We start from the raw sequence: 23,345 nt of genomic DNA on the forward strand, positions 1-23,345 counted from the left end.
GACAGGAGTCTGCAGCCCTGCAGTGGAGCTGATGCATTACTCGAGGGTGAGGGAGATGGGAGGTGGCTTTTATTCCCATTGAGATCCCACCAGCATCCCGGCACTGAGCTTGGTGTCAGAGCCAGAGCTGGGGAATTGGCAGCTGGAAGAGCCAAATCCACCCTCAGCCCTGCCCACAGGCACAGGGGAACTGTGTGGGCTCTGGTGCCTGTGGGGTTCCCATGCTGGAACTGTGTGGGCTCTGGTGCCTGTGGGGTTCCCATGCTGGAACTCTGTGGGCTCTGGTGCCTGTGGGGTTCCCATGCTTGTGTCTGGCTGCTTCTGGATGTGGGGCAAAGGCATCTGGAGTGAAGGTTGGGCTGGGCATGGAGTCACCCATCTCATGGGGGGCAGCACCCACTGCTGCCCTATGGGGGACACTGGCAGCAGCATGGCTCTGTTCCCACCACCCACACACAGCCAGCATCCCCGCTTCTCCTTCCAGAGGCCAATTTCCCTGTCGATTCCAATTAACCCCAGTGCTGACATCTCAAGGACAGTTCTGGAGGCGGCTCTGCAGAGGAGCAGCAATTTGGAAATGTGTTGTGGGGCAGGGATGGCACTTTAGAGCCCAGCCTTAATTACATCAAATGGCCAGAAAGAGCTGTGCAGTGGTTTGAGCTATTGCCATTTGCAGAATGATTCTGCTGCAAGATTCCCTTCAGTCCTGCTCTTGTCCTGGTGTCTTTCCTTTACATTGGTGCCTGTGCTTGAACTCTGGGCTCAGCACTGGGGCAGGTGTGTGTGATGCACACCCTGGGTGTTTTCCTGGCAAAAACAAGCCTTCCCTTTCTTCTCCCTCTTAAATATACACCCTGCAGCTGGTGCATGAGTGTGTGAGGGAGGGGGCCAGTGGCTTTTCTTCCAGGGAGGCAGGGCAACCTAGCAGCTCATCCCAAACAATTGCCCCTGGCTGTAAGGAATGAAGCATAATTTCTTCAAGATTTGCTCTGCCTTGGTCCTTTCTGCTGTTTCCATCAACCCCATGAAAGCTGCGGGGGGAGCTCTCCCCCTGTGTTTGGGTCAGCCATGCTCCCACACCTCCCTCCTGGTGCATGTGGGGCCACCCTGTTTGAAATACCCAAATCCACAACTTTTTGAAGGACAGTATAGCTAATGGGGACGGTTTGGGCACCTTCATTCCTGGCAGAGGCTGCAAGAGCAGCAGACATGCTGTGTTTGTTTTCCAGTCCTCAGAGGGAAAGCGACAGAACTTCAAGAGCAGCAGCAACACCAGAGAGAAGCGAGTTCAGAAGGACAAGCCAAAGCACAGCTTTTAACTTGGGGAATAATAAATGAATAGAAAGACCCACAGCGCCACAATAAAACATCCCTTAAATCCTTTGTTTTCATTTTGGATGATAAAGGAAAACCATTAGGGCTCAATTAGTCACGAGAGACAGGGGTCCTTCTGCATTGCACCGGCTTGAGAAAGCGCCTCCTGTTCAAGAGCACACCCTCCCCATGCAGTGGGGGATCATTAAATATCAAACACTTTATTTGTGCCATTTGCATTGCTCAGAGTGCCCTTGTGCAGGATGGAGACTTGGCAGAAATAATTGATGTATGTGGATTTAAAGGCGCCTGGATCTCTTGAAACAGGCGGGGAAATGAAGGAGAGCTCTAAGCGGCAGCCGCCGGTTCCGCTGCAGCAGCACAGTGGGGTAAAAGAGGAAATAAAAAGGGGAAGGAGGGACAGAAGAGTTTAGGTGACCCTGACACGAGGACATAAGGGTTTTGGGTACATTACCTTTCCCTTGGGGGTGGAGAGGAGGGGACTAGGTGGATGACAGCCACTGCTGGACACGATGAGACACAGCTGTGCCACTGGTCCCAGATTGTCACTGGGGTGAACTGGTGCTTCCTCCCTGCTGTGCTGGGGGGAAACTTTGCTGGAACAGACCATGCAATATGAGCACGAGACCTTTAAATATTTATAAGGCAACAGATGATGTTGAGATGCTGGGCGAGACTGAGGAGGTTCCCAAAGCCCTCTGCACACTGGCCCTGCTGCAAACCCTTGTTTAGTGGCTGCTGGAACTCTTGGCAATGTCAGCAGGGGGCTCTGGCTTGCACTGAGCAGACAGAGGACACCCCAAGAGGAAATAAAGGAGATAGTACATTTTAAAATCCTCTGCATCAGAACAAGCTCCCCAAACCCCCCTCTCTTCCCAGAAGTGCCTGTGCTACACAAAGGCTGTGATTTGTTGGTGTCACCACGGGAGATGTGAAGTACAGCAGCAGAGCATCATTTGCTGCTTTATTACCCTCCCTGCTGCCTTCATTTCTTTGCCGAGACTGCAAACAAAAGAGCAGACAAGTGGTGGCTGTGCCACTGTCCCTGTCCTCAAAAGCAGGGTGGGCAGAGATGGCCAGAGGGGCAGAGCCCCAGGATGTCCCCGCAGAGAGGAGCACAGGGCACAGAGTGGGGACAAGCACACAGGGCTGCGCCTGTTTTGGCACATGAGAGCCTGTGATGGGCAGAGAGAGCAGCTCCAAGCAGTCACCTCAGGGCAGGTCACCCACTGGGGACAGGCTCTGGCACAGGGTTACGGCAGGAAGGGCATGGGGTGGGCCCAGGCACTAGGAGGAAAGATGTTTGTGCTGCCACAGGCACATGGACAGCTCTGCAAGGAAAAGCCTGACTGAACCTGCCCAACCTAAAGCAGAAGGGACCTGCTGTGGCTCTGGGACTCAGGGATTTAATTTTTTCCTCTCTCTGCAATTTTTTCCTCCCTGCAAGCAGAGTCTGCAGCAGGCTAAACAAATAAGGGGCTGTAATGTAATCTTAGACATATGCTCTTGAATTCACATTTAGAGTGCAAACCATAATATTTTGGTTTATTATTTAATTACAGAGCTTGTAAATGTAAATGGATTTAGACCCTTAATTTTAGGAAGCTTGAATTACCTTCCATTCCTTGTTTAATATTCAGGTGGAGAATTTCCATGTCTGGCTGCAGCATGTTTGGGGTGTGCAGCAGAGCTGGGTGAGCCAGGCATTTTCACCACTCTGTCTTCTCATTTGTAGGAGTTGGGCCAAATTATGTTTTGCTGTAAAGTGTCTAAAATTAATTAAGTGGTATAGCAGAAGGAGTTGGTTTCAGTCCTTCTTCCCCCAGCAGCACTTTGCAAACTGTGATAACCTCCCTGGTGAAAACCAGGAGGAAATTGAGCCCCCACTCACAGGTTTTTCTTATGCACCTGAAAAGAAAAATCCTGTATTCTGGAAATGTTCCCCTATTAAAAATTGTTTGCCTAATATTAATTGTGTCAGACAAACCCTCCCCAGCTTGAAATATGATCTCTGTTCCTACCCAGTACTGGGAGCATGAGTCTCATTTTGAAATTTGTCAAAAGGCTTGAGCATGTATGTGGGACTGGTGCTGGAGTATGCCAAAGAACTGCTCCTATTCAGTGTGACTGAGGCTTCAGAACACCAAAACCTGAGTTTTGAGGCCTCGAGTCTGAGCCCCCTGCTCTTGGGGCAGCTCCTGCAGGGGCTGCTGGGGTCACCCCACAGCAGGAGGGCAGCACCCACATGGCCCCAGCGAGCCCAGGCTCCTGAGCCATGTGTCCCTTGGCCATGCCTCCTGGCCATGCCACCAACCAAGGGGAATGGGAATTAGGGGACTTGATCCCTTGCCTAAGCAAGGTGCCAGCAGGAACACTCCCGCCTGGGAATGAAGTGGTTATTTAGAAACCTCCATCACTGGGTGTTGGCATCCCCCTCCCTGCTGAGCTGTCCAAGTCAGCTATCACAGAGCCCCTGCTGGGCAGGCTTTTGCCCCAGGAGGCACAGCATTGCTCTGAGGGCTTGGGATGTGGTCCTGGAGGTTCTGCCTTGCTGCCTCCCTGGTGACCCCCTGGTGTCTCCACAATGCGACTGAGGCAGGTTTAGGGATGCTATGCTTGTACCCCATGAGAAGGGGCCTGAAAGCAAGCTGCATCTTTTTCTGCTGTGACCAGAGGAAAAAAGTGATTAATTTTATCTATTTGGAACTGTATTGAACTGAGGCTGCTCACCCCATGCAATTCCCATCTCCTCAGGCTGCCTCCCAGCATCAGTGATGTCTGCAGGCAGCTGGTCAGAGCTGTGAGTGACTCCACAGGGACACTGCTCATGGACACATCTAAACCTCTTATTTGCTGTGCAGGCAGACCCCAGTCAAAATCAGGGAGGGAGGCTGCAATCACATCCATGCCTTATCAGGCTGTCCCCACCCCCACCTGCCTTTTGAGCAGCAAGTTATGGATAGTGTAACCTCCAGGCCAGCTCTTGCACAAAAAACTCCTGCTTGTTCCATGCCTAGTAAATAATTTCTCCATGAGAAGAGTCTGTGGAGGGCATTGCCAAGATTGGTAACATATTATCTATATGTACACTAAGGAATAAGTGTGTAACTTTTCTCCCTCATGGACCTCAGGTTTTAGCAAAGCCTGGTGGTGAGTTTTTTTTCCCCTTTGTAATGTCATTTGATTTTAAAACACTACATTCAAGCAGATTTGCATTAGGCACCTGGATAGACAGTACAACATAAAGTAACAACCATCTAATTCCTGTCCATCTGGATTCACCACATAAATAATCAGAGCAAAGCACGTGGAGAAGGGAGGTGAGGGGGCTGAGCCCATCAGCAGCAACGTGCAATAAACAGCATGAGAAGATGTCAGACCCACACGATGGGTCAGCCTTGATCCCTCTCTGCAATTCAGTACCATATAAACACCCCCATTTGAGTCTGGCTGTTTACACAGCTGAAGCATAAACATTTAGATTTGCAAGAGAAACGCTTGCTCAGCTGAAACCGCTGTGAGATCTCTGGAGTCAGCAGGGGGGATGTGGAGAGGCCCAGCATTTCCTTGGAAAAAAGAAAATCGATAATAATTAGAGCAGGGAGCTCTGCTCCCACAGAGAACCCAGCACTCCTGTAAAACTAACTCAGCTCAGGTTCTTTGGGGGGTGTGGGAACTCCCCATGAGGGTGGGTGAGCGCTGTGACAAAGCTGCACAAGGGCCACACGTGGGGACCTCAGGGACACCTCAGGGGTTGGAACGTGGGGCGTGGTGGGGAGGGTGCCAATATTGCTCTGAGGGCTGGAGGTCCTGGGGGAGCCACAGGCACCTCCATGGGACATGTTCAGCCTGTGGGACAGCAAGGAGTTTGTCCAGTGCATTTTGTGTCTGTCAGGTGCTCTGTGAGTGATGTGCCTGCCATTGCCCTGGCAGGAACCATTGTATTAGCATGAATTGCTTTTTTCCCCCTTGCATTTTCCTATCATAAAGTTGGCTGTGGACCCAACTTCATCTTTTCCCACCTCTTGCCAGGGGAAAGGAAGGCTCTCACTGCTCCTCTGTATTGCACAGACAGGTACAGCATCCTCCACCCCAGGGAGGGGATGGAGAACCAAGTTGGCTCCTTCCCACTGAATGATGACAGCCTCCTTTCTAGAAAAAAATGTTTCAGTGGATTTTTCATCAGGTAAACCCTCTCTTTAAGAAAACCATAAGGTATAGCAGTTATTAAAAAGATGATTTCTACTAATGCATCTGCTGCATCTTCATTATGTCAGGACATCTCCATGAAGGGATTTGCAGAGGAATCCAGCCATTCATTTCCACACATAATTCCTCAATAGCTCATTTGCTTCAAAGACTTTTATAGACTTTTACTACTACATGAATCCCCAGATACTTATTTTTTAGGCTCCAGGGGATCCATTGAAAAGAAATTCGCTTTCTGAAGTTTTATGACAAAGGTTTTGCTCTGGATAAAAGCTTCCCGTTACTTCCAGCCTCTGTTCTCCATAAAGATGACTTTGGCAGGTCTCTTCCTATGGCTGCCACAGGGTGTGAGACATGGGTAGAATTTTAGGTCTCAGAAATAAATAATATATTTAATAACTGGAAAAGGATCCTTCCTTACCCTCACTGCTTTCAGTAGTGTGGACATTTTTCTACAGATATGCAAATGCACATGAACACCTGGGAGTGGGAACCCTGCTTGTTTCCATGTTCTTCCTGTCACCCTTATCTACCTCATCCCCTGACCCATCTGGCACAGCCCAGCCCCCCAGAGATGGCCAGAAATGCTCTTATGGATCTCCCTTGTGCCCCCAGTGGTGCTGGGGGAGCAGCAGTGAGCAGCAGCTGGTGGAAAAACCCCGAGGGTAGGTGGGATGTTGGCCCCTAACCAGCAGGATCCCACCTGGACAGAGAGGCCATGGGGATGGTGAAACTTAATAAGAAACAGGCAGAACTAGTAATAATAAAAAACCTCTCTCCCCATTTCCATGATCCTAGTGCAACATTTAAGCCACACAAGGGCAAGGCAAACTCACAACACTCAAGGAACATTTCATACATCAACTGTTTTTTTGGGAAGGAGCCAAGTCTCTTCTAATTTTGCTTTCCTAAGGATTGGGAATTTCCAAAAGCAAATCATATGCCTTGAAAAATAGGCTAATGTGAATGTGGGGATGTCACACACATCCTCTAGCAAAACAGGCAGTCAAGGGACCCCACAATCCAGGTGTCCCTGACTTGTGTGGCTCCAGGGTAAGGATGATCTGTGTAAGCTGGAGCAGTCAATGTGCCTTGTTTAGTAAAAATATAAACTGTTTGGTACAATCCTGCTCCTGCTGAAGCCTATCAAGAGGGCATTTCACTGTCTTCAATGAGAGACTGAGTGAAACAGGGTGATGGAGTCGAGGCCAGCCAAGGGTGAGAGGGGACGATTAGAGGAGAGCAAACACAGCCACACCAGCCAGGCTCCAGAGGCAAAGCCAGATGGTTATACTGCAGCAGCATTGACACAGCTAAAGGAAATATTTAGCTGGACTCATTTGCCATGAGGTGTCACAGGAGTTAAGAACCAACATGTCCCTCAAAGGAAGGGGTGCAGCCAGCACTGGGGTTTATGAGGGATAAAAGCCACCACACTTCAGGGACTGAGCCAGCCACGTAGGAGGGAAGGGAGGAGGAAAGATGCTGTGGGCAGGCAGGCAGTTTCTGGCTTTCTCCATGGAGAAATGTGCTGGCAGAAGGCACGCCTGGGTTTGGTGTTAGTCTGCCCATGTGGCGCCATGGCCACGCACCAAGGATCACCGCTGGCAACTGGCTCCTTATGGAGCTTCTACACCAAACCCAGCTTCTTCCTCCCTCCTGCTGGCTTGCTCTGCCAGGGCCATGTCCCTGTCCCTTTGCCTGCCCTGCCCCAAGCATCCTGGCCGGGCTCCATGAGCAGCTCTAGGACCACAGTGAGTCCCACGAAAAACTGGGCAGCCACCTCACCCTCCCTGCGCCCGCCTAAAGGACATCTCCAACCTTCACAGCCTGATAGTTCTGCCTCAGAAACTGCAACTGGCAGCAAAACAGGGCAATTAGCCATAATCACCCTGAATTATCACAAGTCCTCCTCCATCCTGGCTTTTCTGCCTCTCCTCCCCCCCGAACTTTGCTCTCTCATTAATCGAAACAGAACCTTTCTGTCACCACTGATTGCATCGTCCAGCATCAGCTGCCTGGAAGGATAAAAATAAAAGATGGAAAGCGTGTGCTTTTGGTACAAATAAATAGATGCCAGAGAAGGTAATTTAATTATGCAGTGATTGAATCAGGTGGAAGAAACTGCATTATGACCACAATCCATATCTGCCCTGATGATGGATTTGAGTCCCTGTTTGGCCAAGTGATGGGGTTTGCTTGGGAGGGCTTGGAGCAGCATGCCATTGGGACCATTGTGGATGCCTCATCCCCCTTTTTGGCAAATTTGGCTGCTGGCAGAGTGAGGCTGGCATTAAAATGCTCTTGTTGTTCACTACAGATTTTCTGTGCAAGGAAAAATTACTTTAGAGCGGATGAGCCTGATGGCTGGGCTGTGTCCCTCCATTATTGCACCTTCCGTGGAATTAAATGAACAAAATGGAGCAATTAATGGACAAAAAGGAAAAGCTCATAATGGATCTGTCCTACTGAAAAGTAAAAGCTATGAGGAGTTTATATGGGAGGGAAAAAATATGGATTTATAGCCAATAAAGGGTTTCAGGGAGGTCCCAGAGCCAAGTGCCCTCATGATGTGCCACAGCCCCAGCACACCTCTAATTAGGATGAATTTCCCTTCTGCGGGAGTTAATGCATTATGTATTGAAATAATTTGTGTTCATTTCTAGCTAATAATTACTTTTAAATGTTATCATTCATTTGGATTATTTGACTTCTCTATTAATTCTATAAATAATTGTTTAAAAGATTGTGTTGAGGTTGGTGGAAGGCATTCCTGTTGTGTTGCTGATGTGGTGGAGCAGCCCCCTGTGGTAAGAACAGCTGGTGAATAATGTGTTTGCACCAGCAGAGACCCAGCCTGAGCCCTCTGTCCCCACCAGGTTCCCAGTGCCCCTTGGTGACAAGGAACACACACCAGCACAATGCTGGAAATCACTAGGTGCCTCCAACTTGGTGCCTCTCTCTTAATTGTTAGGAAATGCTCTGATTTCCATGTAAAGCTGCAACCCTGTCCTTGCTTCCCCTTGCTGTAAATTTTCTGCCCCATGACACCTAAAAGCAAAAGCAATCTTGTTAATCACAGCACTTCTGAGCACAAACAGAGGTACAAGGTAAGAGGCACCGAGCAATGAGCTCCTCTGTTGTGTGCCCTTCAATCTGGCTTGATAAATAGAGATTTTGCCAGGAGATTTTTCATGCATGAGCATTAAAAGGGGAGCAAGGCTATTTTCTTTCCTTGCAAGGCGAGACAAAAGAGCTGTGCTTTCCAACTCAGCAACATTAGTCTTTATTTCAATGGGGGAAATTAAATAAATGAATCTGAACACGGGAAGGAGGGAAAAGCCTTCAGAACAGGATTTAAAAGAATTATTTCTGGGGTTCTTCATGTCCTCCTGCTGTTTCAGCCAAGTCCCTAAAGGATTAGGGAAACACATGGACCCTGTAGCCATCCCACCAGCAGCCCCTGGCTGGGCACCCAATGTTCCAACCCAGCAAGCTGCCAAAATTTTTAAAAAGTAACGTGTCAATCAGCAGGTTCTCTCTGAAGAATTTAGTCTAGGTAACTTAAAACTTAAGTGAATTTAAAAGCTCAGTATATTTAATTTGATCAAGGCTTTAATAACATCTGGCTGGATGAGTATGTGGGTACTCCTGCTGCCAGCAGTGGGGCTGGAACTGGGCTCCCAGCAGCCCTGTCTGCTGTGCTTGAGTCATTTCCCCCCAAGCTCATGTGTTTGCAAGTTAAGAGGATGTTGTGTGGTTTCAGTGGCCCCTCTGGGAGCTGGGGGTCCTGGCAGCACTGACCCCCACTGGTGCTGAGAGCTGCCAGGAAGGTGGAGAAGCTGATCCTGACAGAGCCCTGTCCTGGACTGGGGCAGGAGGGGCTCTGTGGGGTCACTGAGGGCACAGTGGGGTGCAAGAAGGGCAGGGATGGGGGCTCAGCCCCTCTTGCAACTTGTGCCATCACGTTGTCTTTCTGTGGCGGGGCTTCTCCTGGGAAGGCATCACACACCTCTCACCAGAGAGGGATTTCTCCTGCCTTTAAATCACACAAAGATGATTTAAGGAACTGAAAGCTTCAAGCCAGGGCTTCTAACTGAAAAGACACATTGATTTTCTGTAGCTGATGGAATAAAAGAATTACTGTGGCACCAAAAGAAAAAAAAAAAAAAGAAAAAGGAAGCAAACTTTGTTCAAAACGCCACCTTGGCACGTGCTGTGCATGAGTGGGGCTGGCGCTCCTGGGACAGGATCCTTCTGCAGCCCAAGCTGCACTGACATGCCGGCACGGTTTGGGGTGCCCTGTGGTGGGAGCAGCCAGGCCCCGAAGCCCAGAGGAAAGCAGGGCAATGATGGGGAACCCGGCTCCTTCTTTTGGGAACGCAGTCTCTACCCCACCCACTCTGGGCTTTGGGGACCAAACCGCATCCCTTAGCAAAGGGGTCCGAAGGGCAGTGGGCTGAGGATGGGGGAGCAGCGGGCAGGGGCTCTCCTGCTCCCGGGTCCCTCAAGCAGGGTGACTCTCCTTGGAAGGCTCTCCCTGCCATGGAAGCCGCTCCCTGGCTGTGCAGGATTGGTCTCCCCCGGCCGTGCCCCGGTCGCCCCTCACGGAGCCGGTAGCTCCCTCCCTCGCTCCCTTTCCCGAGCAATGTTTGATCCCCGCCCGGCGCGGCTGAGGCTCCCCGGGCTCTGAGGCGGGTCCAGCCCGCCCGCCCGGGGCAGAGGCTGGCATAGGGCAGCACAGCGCACAAAAACGCCCAAAACCCCACAAAAATGTGTCCCCAGGGCGCCTCTAGCGCTGGCGGCGATCCCGATTTGGCGGCGGGGCCTTCTAGAGGAGGGTGGAAAGGGAGAAAGGACGCCGTGGAAGAGCCAAGCGGGCCCCGCAGGCCTCGGGCCCTTCCCGGCCGGGCTGGGGCTCCATCCCCGCGGGGTCCCGCCGCTGCCCAGGCCGGGGCAGCCCCACATCCCCCGCCTGCCCTGGGTGTCCCAGCAGCCCCAGGAAAGCCAGAACAGCATCCTGCAGAGCCGTGAGGAGCTGGCAGCGCTCCCTCAGCCTTCCGCAGAAGCACTTGTTAATTCTCTATTCTCCCTTAATTACACAAAAGCAATGACCGTTCTATCATCGCTTTACAGCGCTTCAGCTTAAATCCACTATTAAGGCAGGAGTGTTGTGGCTCAGACACTTTAATTAACAAGAATGATCTCACCTTTGTCCACAGCATCTTTTTACGTGCTATTATATCGGGTAATTGTTAAACTATTCACTGGTTTGGAGAGGTCTGTGCTTTCATTAAAATGTCTTGCTTTTTCTGACCCGGCAGATTACCCATGTTTTTACACTTAGAATTTGCAGGTGATTTGAGTTAAATCAATCTGCAGGAAACCAGATGAATTATTTAAAGCACTAGTGGCCTCACACTAGGAAATGGGATTTGGTCAATGCTTCTCCAAATTTTAGAAGTTTTAAGGTGCTCCCAGAGCTGGCTGGGAAATCAACTCCCTATTGACCAAAGCTATCAAAAGAACGAACTGAATAGTTTAAATTCATTTGAAAACTCCCCACACTTGTGGGGAAAAAAAAGGCATTCATTAATTTTTAACATACCCTTTCTTGTTTCCTCTCTCACCAGAAAAAAAGGCTGGGAGAGAAACCAGGGGCTCTTCCCTCAGGAAACAAAAGCCCTTCCAACTGTTTTGAGCTTTTCAGAAATGCTGCTCATGGGCTTTTTGTTGTTTTTTTTTTTAAAGTGAAATTACAATGAAAATGTGGAATGATGAAATAAAACCCAGCCCAAACCCCCAGATGATTAGTCCTTTCATGTGGATGAAACTTGCTTCTGACCAATTTTGGCCACTTGAAAATGTCCATTCTCTGAAATCAGGGAAAATTGAAATAATATTTGTGTAAACAATCAGGACTTGTGTAAACAATCTTGGTTGCACCCTGCGTGAGCCCTGAAGGTGGGCAGTGATTAAGGTTCTCTGCTAAAACATGGCCCAGGGAGATGCAGGAGGCCTGGTCCTTCCCAAGAGCATCTCCAGTTCCTGCTTCCAGTGTTTGGTGAATGATCAGGTGAGAGCAAGACTGGGATGCAGGCACAGGATGAGACTTCTGCCTCAACTCTTCAAGGACCAAAGCACTGGATAAACCGTGACATTTGGTCTGAACACCTGAACCTTCATTTCCTCCTCTTCCTCACCCTGAGTTCCTCAGAGGCAGCAGCAAAGCTGAGGTAGGACAGACAGGGGAGAAAATCCCACTGCCCCTGGCCTTTCCCATCAGCAGCAGGAGCATCACCTGTCCCCAGCCCGTGGCAAGCACAGATAGCACAGGAGCACCTGGGGGCCCTCATGGCTTGCCCAGACTCAGCTGGGACACACACAAGGACACACACACACCTGCACAGGGCACTGGAGCCTCTTGCAGCTCACCCCAGCCACCAGTCCTGGCTCCAGCCTTTCTTCACAAGGGCCTTGCATTATATCATCCCATTTCTCCAGCCTAGAATCTCTTTGCTCCCATCTGCTGGACTGTGGTAGACCCTGGATCTTGTTCATGTCTCTGTGTGTGGAGGTGTCCATGGACGCTGATCCCAGCCCTGCAGGCTGCCCCCATGGCTGAGGATCTCCTCTGACTCCAGCTGGACCTGCTGCTCCCCACAGTGAGTTGTTGTGCTCTGGGTGGTGCTGAGGGCAGAGCTGTGTGTGAGCCACATCATTACCATGGAATCAGCCTGGGAAGAAGGGCTGGAGCACCCTGCACGAAGGGACTGGCTGAATTGTGCCATGTGTTTGACCCCCACAGGTGTGTGCCGTTCCCAGGGCTGGGGCAGGTCTGCTGCAGTGTCCCCCATCCCTCTGGAGGTGCAGCTGAGGCCTGGAAACCATGTGGGGTGTCAGGGTTGTTGTGCTCTCCTGCCCCTGAGAAGAGTATCTGCACTGCTGGGCTGGGGGCCACATCCATGGCTCCCAAACCCATCCCCAAGGAGAGAGGATGGGGAGTGGCTCTGCCCCTCAGCCGTGTGGATGTGGCTGGGGACAGGGCAGGGAGGCTCCTCTGAGGGCAAGGGCAGCCTGGTGTGACATGATGAGAGTTGTGGTTAACTGGGTTAATTATATTCATGTTGCTAGGAACACGGTGAATTATGTTAATAGCAGCATCTGGGGAAATTACATCTTCATTAATTGGTCCTGATTGCTGCTTGGCAGATGCGAGATGTTTCTGACTTTAACATGCAGGACAAAATTTATTGTAATCAGCACAAGCAGGGACTGCACAAATACTGTTACCATGCCTTGCTAATTGACTCTGAAGAGGAAGGGATGGAAAAGACCTGCATGGCCATCTCTTCCTTGCTCTCCTGCCCCAGCTGGGACAGGCTGGTCTTCCACTGATTCGTGTTCTCGTGCTTCTTCTGATAAAGCTCTGAACATCTTTTTATGTTAATAATGGTAATAACATTGTTGACAGATGCAGGAGAGCAGTCATGGGGCTGAGAATGCTTCTGTTGATGTGTTGTGCTGGCCTTGCTCTGGCCTTGATCTGCCCACAAAGCTCCTCATGGATGTAACTTGGGGGCAGTCAGGTCTATTCACATGCTTGGAGTTGGTGATTTGGAGCCCTTTGATCCCATCCAGTCCCCAGCAGGCAGAGAGGAGGCTCACCCAGGCAAGGCTGTCCTCAGGGCCCCAGCCTGGGTGGGAGATGGGGCTGCTGGCCCGTGGAGAGACGCCAGTCATGGCCAGAGCAGGGGTGAGCTACCTGCACTCTGTGGCACCGATCTTTGCAATGCTGCAGCTTCCACGGAGCAGCAGCACACAAGGAACAAACCACATTGCAGTGAGCTATCCCAGGGTGGCAGAAAGCTCCATTCTTAGCCAGGGCAGGGATCCTAATCCCTTTGGATAGACCCCAAAGCTCCCAGCAAATGCGGAGGTAATACATTACATCCCTGGGGAAGCAGGGCTGAAACGCAGGCGAGGCACCGAGTCCCCTGTAAGTCATGAGGCTCCTCTGGGGACAGCAATAAGTTGTGCTACAGCCTCACTTGCTCTGCTTTCTTTTTACACAGCACCATCTTTCATTATAATAGTGGTTTTTCAGCCAGCTTTGTTAGGGCTGCTGCTAATTGGGCTGGATTCATGTGTCCCACCAGGGCATGGGACAAGCCTGGCACTGCTCTGAAGGGACGGGTTTTACTGCCTGATGCTTTCAATGGGCATAGCCCAGGCTCTGGGGAGCAGGAGGAGGGGACATGGCAGGGGTGAGAGAGGAATTCGGGAACAATTTTAACTCTTTAGCTGCTCTTGAAGCTCATATACCCTCCCTGATGCAGTGATGCGACAGAGGACATGATTCAAATATCTACCAGGGAGATAAAAACCTGTTTTACAATCAACCTTTCTGATCTGGAAAGGTGTGGAGCCACCTTTTTTGCTGTGAAATTAGATTTAAAAGTCCTTCAGCGCTGAAAGTATCAGATTCAGACCTTCACAAAGTGGTTTTCGTAGGTCATCACAAGGAATGAGAACTCATTGCTGGGAGAATACCACCACAGCTTTGGAAGCAGCAAAATCTGTGCTCTCAAAACCTAGAGCTAGGTTTCACTAAGAATCTTTAATAGGTACTGAGCAGGGAGCTGGCTGTGTCTTTTCCATGATACTGCCCCTGTAAATAAATACAAGGACCAGGAGAGCTGTGATGCATGTGAGATTTGGGTGCAAAGAAACACTTCTGGTTTGTGAGACACTTTGACCAGCTCCAGGGCTCCCCAGGTCCCTCAGCACAGGGGCACTGGGAGGTCAGAGAGCTCCAGGGCTTCTGCTTGTGTTCTCTGAGCCTCTGGGAGACTCACAAAGTTGCACAGCATTTGCCACCTCTGTCCCCACTGCCCTACAGTCTCCCCTAGAGCCCTGGGGACTGGGGTCCTCCCAAACTGGCTGTTCCAAGGTGACCAGAACTTCCAGCTCCCAGTCACCCCACTTAGGTGGACAAACCCCACTAATTAGATGGAGAAATTAATGTTTAGTGGGAGCATCCACTTGGGATGTCTCCAAAAACACAGCCCTGAAATGTGTGGCTCTTTAATCACAGATGCCATCATGCCACTGCCCCTTCAGCCAGTGTGGCAAAGTGTGTCCCCATCTTGCTGTGGGTCAGACCTCTCTGTCTGGAGGACAGAATATGGTACAGGAGATCTAGGATCCTTTTCCTTCCCCATCTGGATGAACCAGATGGTAAAACCAGGCCACTTCTTTGCAGAGGTCTTTCCCCATCAGCCATACTGGATATGTTCCATGGAGGAAACTCCCATGAGTGGAAGCCTGCTCATGCCAAACACCAAAACAGTTCACATTTGCAGCTGAGAAACACAGCAAGGAGCTTACTAGTTGGCAAACAGACTGAATTGTAGCACTACTTTTATTTTAAAGGGCAATTAGCACTGTGGAAGGATTCTCTCTGCCTCTTCAATATGCCATGTTTGTTAGTTAAAAGCTCAATCTATGGTTAATGTTATATGATAACATATGTCACAGCTCTGCAGTTGAGCTGCTCTGTGGCATCAAGAAAACTGAGCCACAGCAGAAGTTCTGGGAGAGGCAAATGGGGGCAGTAGCACTGTGAAACCCAGTGGTACCTACAGAAATTTAGTGAGGAGGTTTTCCAGAGAAGACTGAAACTCTGGAAGAGGTTGTTATTTGGGGTTTTCCCTTCCTGCTCACTTGAGAGCTGAGGCTGTCAGACCTGGGTGTGGTTTCTGCAGATTCCTTTCAATGAGGGTGGTGCTCAGGGCCAGTGAGTAGCAATGCCAGTGAGTCCAGGAGAGAGAACCCAGGCTGGCCCATGAGGCACTCTGCAAACCTGGGACTGGGGCAGGGAACACACAGCGTCTCCACCAGCCAAGAGCAGCCTGGATGTGTGTGGGAAGGTGAATGTGCTGGTCCATCCCACTGCTGGGACTGGCTCTGGGCTGGAGCAAAGCTTTAACTTCAGAACTAGACCCTGCAGCATCCATCTCTTACTGTCACTCAGCTACAGCAGAGATGACATGATGTCACCACTGTGACCACCCCAGCGATGGCTCTGGGCTATGATCTCAACTGCTGCCGTGCCCACTGCTCACAGTGAGTGGGAAATGCTCCTTCTTGGGGGAGAAAGTTTCTATCAGCAGTTGCAGAGGGCTAGCACTGGGTTCCTGCTCTTCTTGGAGACAGGCTGTCACCAGAGAGATCAGGAATCATTTATTTTTAACGCTATGAATATGTAGAAACTTGTCTGAGCCTCTGCACGCAGCAGCCATGAATTTAGAAGCGGCGTCAGGAATGGTGGCGCTCGGCGCGCTGCGGATCGGGTCAGAGCCATAAATTTCTCTTGCTGGTGCACAAGCCATTTGCCATACGTGACTTGCTGAATTTGTGGTCATTTCTCTCTCTGCCCCCGTGTGCAGAGTGTATGGCTGAGATTTTATATTGCACCTCTGAGACACAAAGTCCTTCTGGTGCTTTTGCCTTGCATCCTAAACAGCCTCACTCGCTCTTCTCCCTGTCCCCTTGGCTTAATGGCTTCTGGCCACAGCCTGGCCCTTAAATCATGGCCTGCACCTGGACAGGCATAAACTGTGACTGTCCCCAGACAGAGAGGGTGTGATTGGAGTGGTGAGGGATGTGACTGAACACAGCTCAGCCTTGGGAGAATGCTGCTGCTCCTACATTGAGCCTGAGATGGCTCCTCTGGCACAGACATGTGATCAGGGCAAGTCCTACAGAGACCCCTGACATGTTCAGTGAGCTTTTCCAAGGACAGTCATTTGGAATACAGAGGGATGAAATGTTCAGTGTGGATTTCGTGGGGTGTGTTAAGATGATCTGTGTGTTGGGAGGCAAGCTTAAGCTAAGCAAGTTCACACTGTGGGGACTGGAAGATGATGCTGCCATCCTCCTCCACTTTACTGCCTGTGCTTCTCCTCCCCCACCTCTATCTGTTCTAGACATAAAAGCTTTTTTATTGCAAGACTATTTTTGCTCAGTGAATTAAAATGAGGCATTTGTAACCCTTCCTTCCCAGTACAACTGCTCCCAGCAGCAGAGCTCTCTAGCTGGTCCCAGCCTCTCTGGTCAGCCTGGGAAAGGCAAGCCCAGCAGTAGGACATGAGCAGGCTCTTGCTAAACCCAGCTGTGCTGAGATGTGCCTGTGCCTCAAAATGGGTCTGCCCTGTTCCACAGACTGCTCCCTATGAGCCTGGTGAATCACTAAAGGCAGCAGAGGTGACCAAGATGTTTCCTAAGTGATTCCTGACCGAATCCCTTTGTCACAGCAGTGCCACCACACAAACAGGAACTGCATCAACAGGATTGTTTATTAAATTCTGGTCTGGTTGTAGGGGTGCAACCCTGCTGAGACCCTTTGGTGTAGAAACATGGAACAAGAACAGTGGATTTTCTCCCATTGCTGAGGTGTTACCAGGGTCTGAGCCCAATTACCAGGGCAGAGCAGGACTGGAAACTGCCCATTTGTGGGTCAGAGATGGAGCTCGTGTGGCCTCTGCTGCTAACTCACAGCCCTGCTTCAAAGCCTGGGTCTCCAGCAAACTACACACACAGCTCTGTTTCCATCAGGGTAAGGTTTCTGTGCTTGTTAAACATGAACCTTTGAGCCTTTTCAACTTAATCCTCTTCCAAGTGTATTAGGTTTTTGGGGAGATTTTTGAAATGGCAAGGTTCCCTGAATTTCTGATCTACTGGTGCATATGTAAAGCCCTTACCATAATTCATCAGGGCCATGCCAACAATGCAATCTGAATAAAAGCAGAGAGAAAGCACCTTTGCAATCAGGATTTTTCAACTATAAATTAGTAGAAGGTGATCTTTGTGAAAACAGCACTAGCTTCATCTATTTAGCAGGGAGCACACATCAAGCAAAGGAAATACCAGCTGGAGGGCTGGTGGTGAAAGGTTAGGGCTATGGGAACAGGCTGATGATAGAAACTGGCTTCTTGGTCTCTAGCAGACACAAGCAAAGAGACATTTTAAAAGCAAAGGTTTCACAGGAGCTGTCCCTGAAGCTGTCTCTGGAAACTGCAGTTAGGGAAAATGCCTCTGGTGCCACCACAAACAGAAATCAGAGGAGGTGAGAGCATCCTGGAAGGTGCCAGCAGCTTTCTTCCCAGGTTTTGTTCAAGCCTCCATGCATAGATTCAGAGTTAACAAACCTCTTGCCTCTATTTAATGTTCCTTAAATTTCAATCAAAGAACAACCCAGCTTTTAAAACCAAATCCAAGGATTACTATCCTTTGAAGAAAGGATGATCTTGTACAGCAACCATTTACAACCAAAAGAAAAAATTAATACATTTTGATTGTTATGGTAAGGAGAAGGACAGAGGTAAAAAGTCATAGCTGTTTTGCTTTGTTTCTTAGGGGACTGTGCACACCTGTCTTTAAATAAATAATAGCAGGAACTTCCCAATGCCCTTACTCTCCCACCTTCAAGTAGCTAAAGGCTACTTTCTTGCTAAGGGCTTTTGTCTCACTCCAACCTAGAGCTCTGTGACAAAACTGAAGTTATTTAGTGGAAGGGAGGAAGCAGATGCATTAGTGAGTGCATTCTCTCTTGGCTGAGGTTTAGGTTTACCTGAATTTATTATTTTTAATGTAATCAACTGATTGCTTATTGCTTATTATTACTTTAAATGTGGTCCAGGACTGCAGTCTACAGTCAGTCTATCTGCTCCCACCTTTGGTTCCCCTTTGCAGTGACCATGTCCCAGCTCTCCCTCTGCTATCCATCATCAAGCCATATTTGTTTTCCAGCTCGGAGCTGTAGAGCACTGTGGAGATCCCACCTGCACAGCACGGTGGGAGTGTGACTGTGTGTGCTCTCTCTTGTTCATAACATTGAGCAGCTCCGTGACTAAACACCCCTTTTTCTTCACAGCCATCACTAACCAGCTATTCTTCTTTCAGCTCAACTTCAACCTGCACTTAACCATTAACTGTGTCTATCTGTACCTAAAAATTACTTGAAATGGAACATTCAATTATTACAGATCTTAAACCTGCAGAACAAGGCTGCTGTTTGATTTCTGTTTCAGCAATGCTAAAGCACTCCAGCATCACACTCTCATTCTCTCCAACAGCAGCTGAGCCACTAAACTGATGACACGAGGATTAACCAGACAGTCTAACAAGTCATTGGTAGAAAGAGCTGTTTGTGAGGTGCATGGACTGCAGTCTGAATCCATTTGATGTGCAGCTGCCTCACAGTCATTACTCATTTGCAATCTCTTCCTCTTGCCCTGTAATTTTTCAAAATGTTCTTCATTTTCATGGAGAAGATCTCTACCATCACTTTCAACTGCAACTGCACCCACCACGCTGGTTTTGTGAGACTGTGGTAAAACCTGAATAAGATGAGGCCCAAAAGGTATTTTCTGCAGCTCTTCTGCTTTGGGTGCAGGAAAGTCACTTTCCTGGGTTAGTAATGTGCAGCTCTCTGGTTCACAGCCAGCTTCCCTTCTCTTCCTCTTGCATGAGGTGTTTGTCCTCTGCTTTGCACCACTGCTGCTCGAACGTGCCTGTCCTGACACACTTGTCTCCTGACACTTGAGGTATGCAGACACTGCTTTATTCAGGTACTGAAGATTGATTTCATGGGAGGTTGCCTCAACCTAAGAAAACACCCAGAATACACTCAGTTAAAAGGAGACATGTTTCAATTCAGCCTTGCGTGATTATCTTCCATGAATTACTTTTGCTACATGAAGGGGGATGGAACTTCAAACTCCCTTTCTCAAAGCAGCATAAAGACTCAGGGGGAGCTAAGCAAAATGTCAGTAATTCTTTGTTATTGCTGCTATAATGAGAGCAGTAGAGGGCTTACCTCTGTGGGATTTAGCCAGAGATCTCCATCACTGGGATTTTCTGCTGATTTTATGGCACATACCAGCATTCGAGTTATTGCCTCCTCTACATGGGCTTCATGATCTGCATCCTGCCTCAAGAGAACAGAAGGTTTTAGGGGATAGATTAGCTCATGGCTCTCTGCAGAAAGCTGAAAGATCTTAGGAAAAACATAGATGGCCTTAATTTGAAAGCCACACTCATGCATGTGAAGTCAGTGGAAGGTTTCAGACTCTCTTCCTGTGCAAAGCCCCCAAACAGGTGACAGCACAGGCTTTGGTGTGACTGCTCATCTGAATAAGGATTTGCAAAAAATAGTATGTGTATATAATCTTTTCCCTTATTAGTGTTTTGTTAATTGAATCTGGTGCTTGAAATTATAATGCAATATTAGCATTTAATTAATGTGTGCATTTAAACAGCTCTTTAGGACTAGAAGAGCCATAGAAGTACATAGCACATTTTTATATCTACATATTATGTCTAATTTAATCAATTAAAACACACAAGATGTTATAGCAAGGCAGCAGCTATCTAAGGACTACACAAGCACAAAAGTGAATCTTAAGGAAATTTAGGAAATATTTTATCATGTAACAGCAGCTGACAAACTGCTGCACGTTTGAACATCACCAGAAGGAAAAGCATGTTTGCTCTGAAAACTCTCCTGCAAAACTGAAAATTGACTTACTAACTTAATATAGGCTCTTTGTTTCAGGCCTTCCTTCATGATCCCCCTTGGACATCTGGATGCTTGCTAGGTTAGGATAGCAGAAAAAAACTTTATAGGATTTTGGCTTTCTTTCCCATTTGAGTTTCTTGTATGTGGAAGGAATGGTAGACTGTTCAAACAGGATGGTGGTTTTGTTATCTCAATGACAAGTACCTAGAAGTGGATGCATAAATTTGATTTAATTGAGATGCTTAGATGTATTAGTTTTGGAGGGAAGATCCAACATGGTCAACCCACAGCCCTGACCAGTCTAACTGTAGCTCCAGGGAACCTGTCAAGCAAACCACACATCTAGCTAGTATGAGGGCTGAAAGCAGCAATTTTTCCTGGAACCCTAAGCAGAATTTGGGATAAAAGCAAGGGGAAGTGCTCTTGGCATTTTGTGGGTTTGGATGCTAGGCTTTTTAATGGCCTTGTATAAAAAACCACCAAAGTACAGAGTTTGGTATTGACATGTGGAAACTATTTAAGGTGTTGCATTCTTGGTATTCATCCTGGCCTGCAGAACAACAGGGCTGTACTGATTGCATGACAGTATGTTAGAAAGCAAGGAATACTTTTGGGTAGCTCACATCCAGCTGAAAACAAATTAAATTTCTACTCTAGACTCTTGCCAATATAATTAATGGTTTCACTGGGACTGTAATTGTTGGTGTGATTCACATCTGTCAATATGAAAGCAGCTGGTAACAGCTGCGAGCAAGAACTGCTTGGTTTGGTAATGCAAATGTTCTCAGAATTGTCTTTTAGAATCCATGTCAGAATTTATTTTATAGATGGAGTGCCCAACACCTCACAAACAATGCTGCATCATCAGCTGCAGGGGTGATTTCTGCAAGGACCTTTCACCTGGGCTGCAATAGCCACATTTGCTCATGGCAGATACTGATATCTGGGGAGGGTGTGTGTCATTTATTAGCAAGATCCAGCAAAGACTCCTCTGCTTATGACACCACACAGCCACTGACTCCTCCTGGCACCAAACAGGATCTTGGTGACTTCTGCAAGATCTTTATGACAGAACAAGATGTAGAGTTTAGCTCCACGTTTTTTTTTTTTCCTTGCAACACATAAGAACAGCTAGAAATGCTCAGGCCCCACCCCAGCACCTGGGAGCTACCAGCCAAGCTGATCCCACCACAGCCTGCTCCTCCAGAGCGGGACAACTTGTGAGGCCCAGCTTAGGGCACAAGTGTGTGCTGACATCAGGGCCTTCCCAAGCCCAGGGCACACAGCCAACTCCTCTGAATTACCTCAAAGGCTCAAATTCAAGGCAGGCTTAAGTGGCTGCTCTACAATATAATTGGTGCCTTCTCTGGCACTGCAAACAGCCTGACTGCATTTAGGGCTGTGTGAGAGCCTGGTCTGGGCTGTGGGCCTGCTGTCCTTGCTAAATACACAGGTTTCACCTCAAAAATTTCTCCATGAGGAAAATACTCAAGTGAGTTCCTGTGCTCTGCTTGGTTTGATGTTGGTATGAGAAATGCATCCTCTGGTCTTGGAACAGCAGCTGAAAGCATGTGTTCTTTCCCCTGCAGATTTCCAGTCTAATATAGGTTTTAGAAGTAGGAAAAAAAAGGCAGTGAGGCCATTTCAGTGAGGCCATTTCAAAAGGTTTTTTTTTTTAATATTAACCTAGGATTAATAATAAAGTAATGTCAATCAGAAAACCTTCTGGAGTATTGAGATGATCTAGTGGAATGTGTCCCTGCTCCTTGTAGAGTGATTGGGCTAGACAACCTTTAAAGGTCCCTTCCAACCCAAACTATTCTATGATTTTATAATATCCCTGGAACCATCCCATACATACTGGTTAACATGAGCAAGGAAAATCAAAGCCCAGGGAGAAGAAAATTAATTAAATACATGAGGAAATCCAACTTCAGCCAAAGCAAAACTATCACAGAGGAATGAAAATTCAAAAATCTTCTTCTCCTCCCTTCCTGTTCACACTAATCTGATTTAAATTCTAATTTAGCTTTGCACATAAGCTTGTCCTTGAGGTGAAGTTCCTGGTTTTTTGTTCTCTATTCAGCACAAAGCTGGCTGGCCCTTAAGAAATTAGGCATGAAAATTTAGCTTGTGTTTAATTGTTTACCTGATTGAAGTAAACTTTGAAAGGGGATTTCTGCTGAACTGGGGCTTCAGATCTGGAACCTTGAAAGGTTCTTCCAGAAAAAATGTATCCATAAGGGCTCTTCCCTCCCCAGCCTCTGAACACAACACACCCAGTAGGACTGAACCTGGCAGGCAAGGGACAGAAATCCCTTGTGCTACACCCCCAGGACATTAAAAGGAAAATACCAGTTCAATCCAAGAGTTGATGCTGACAGTGACAGGATCAATGGATTCCACATAGTGCCACCAGTGCCTTGGGACAAACAGGACCTGGAAGTGCAGACATTGCATTAGGGAACAAGCAGAAGCCTGAAGAAAGACAGTTTTTTAATTTAGGTGATGTGGGGTGTAGAGACAGAACTGAGGCAAGGACACAGGTGAGAGGTGATATTTATTTCTCTCTTTTAAAGAGCCTTTTCTCAAGACTTAAATGCCCAAGCTATCAATACTATCATGTAAGACATGGACATGATCCAGAACTACCTTTCATCCAAACTCCTTCCCATATAGTCCCAAGCAGAATTATAACCTTTAAATGCTGTGGGAAAGCAAAATACAGCAGAACGGAGGGGGTGCAGCTGGTGCAGCAGTACATCAGGACTTCAGAGAGAGTCTCAGTCAAGCAGGAATTCTTTTGTAGACTCTCCAACTGAGCAAATTTCCCAGTTCCTGTAGGACTGCCAGCTGGTTTTCCCAAAAAGCAGGCATCCCTAGGTGACTCATCAAGGTGACTAGGTGACAAAATGCAGCTTTAATTCTGGTAAATAATCACCAGTATTAAATGTTTCACTTTTAGTAGACAGGCTTTTAAAAGAAAATGTCATGATTTCTGGGACAATCTAGTTTAGATCAGAGCTTTACAACAATATCAGGATGATAGCTGTGACAGAAAATTGATTCCAACCCATGGTTTTTATGGTACAAGACACTGATGTTGTTTTGATGATAGAGGACAAGCTTTGCAGATTACTGAACATTAGAGTAACATGGAGCTATCAAGGAAAGCATAAAAGATATTTCTTGACAAGTTATAAAAATGGTCAGAGAC

At 48.2% G+C, this 23,345-nt stretch overlaps 1 protein-coding gene across 5 annotated transcripts in view; it reads right to left on the reverse strand.

Annotated features, from left to right (window-relative positions):
- Positions 1-16,854: 16,854 nt before the first annotated feature.
- HSPBAP1 (HSPB1 associated protein 1) overlaps positions 16,855-23,345 on the reverse strand; it is a 38,424-nt gene continuing 31,933 nt past the window's right edge. For 2 of the 5 annotated variants that reach the window (XM_054278241.1, XM_054278240.1), the window contains 3 exons: positions 22,484-22,567; positions 19,427-19,537; positions 16,858-19,214 (listed from right to left, as the gene is read on the reverse strand). In XM_054278241.1, coding sequence (XP_054134216.1) covers positions 18,660-19,214; positions 19,427-19,537; positions 22,484-22,567 — 750 coding nt within the window. In that variant the 3' untranslated portion in view covers positions 16,858-18,659. Of the gene's footprint in view, positions 19,215-19,426; positions 19,542-22,483; positions 22,568-23,345 lie in introns of all 5 variants that reach the window. The other 3 variants (XM_054278244.1, XM_054278243.1, XM_054278242.1) reach the window with 3 other exon arrangements.

The sequence above is a fragment of the Melozone crissalis genome, unplaced genomic scaffold (genome assembly GCF_028551555.1).
Source record: "Melozone crissalis strain CALT ecotype California unplaced genomic scaffold, PUWL_Pcris_2 ptg000023l_1, whole genome shotgun sequence".
NCBI lineage: Eukaryota > Metazoa > Chordata > Aves > Passeriformes > Passerellidae > Melozone > Melozone crissalis.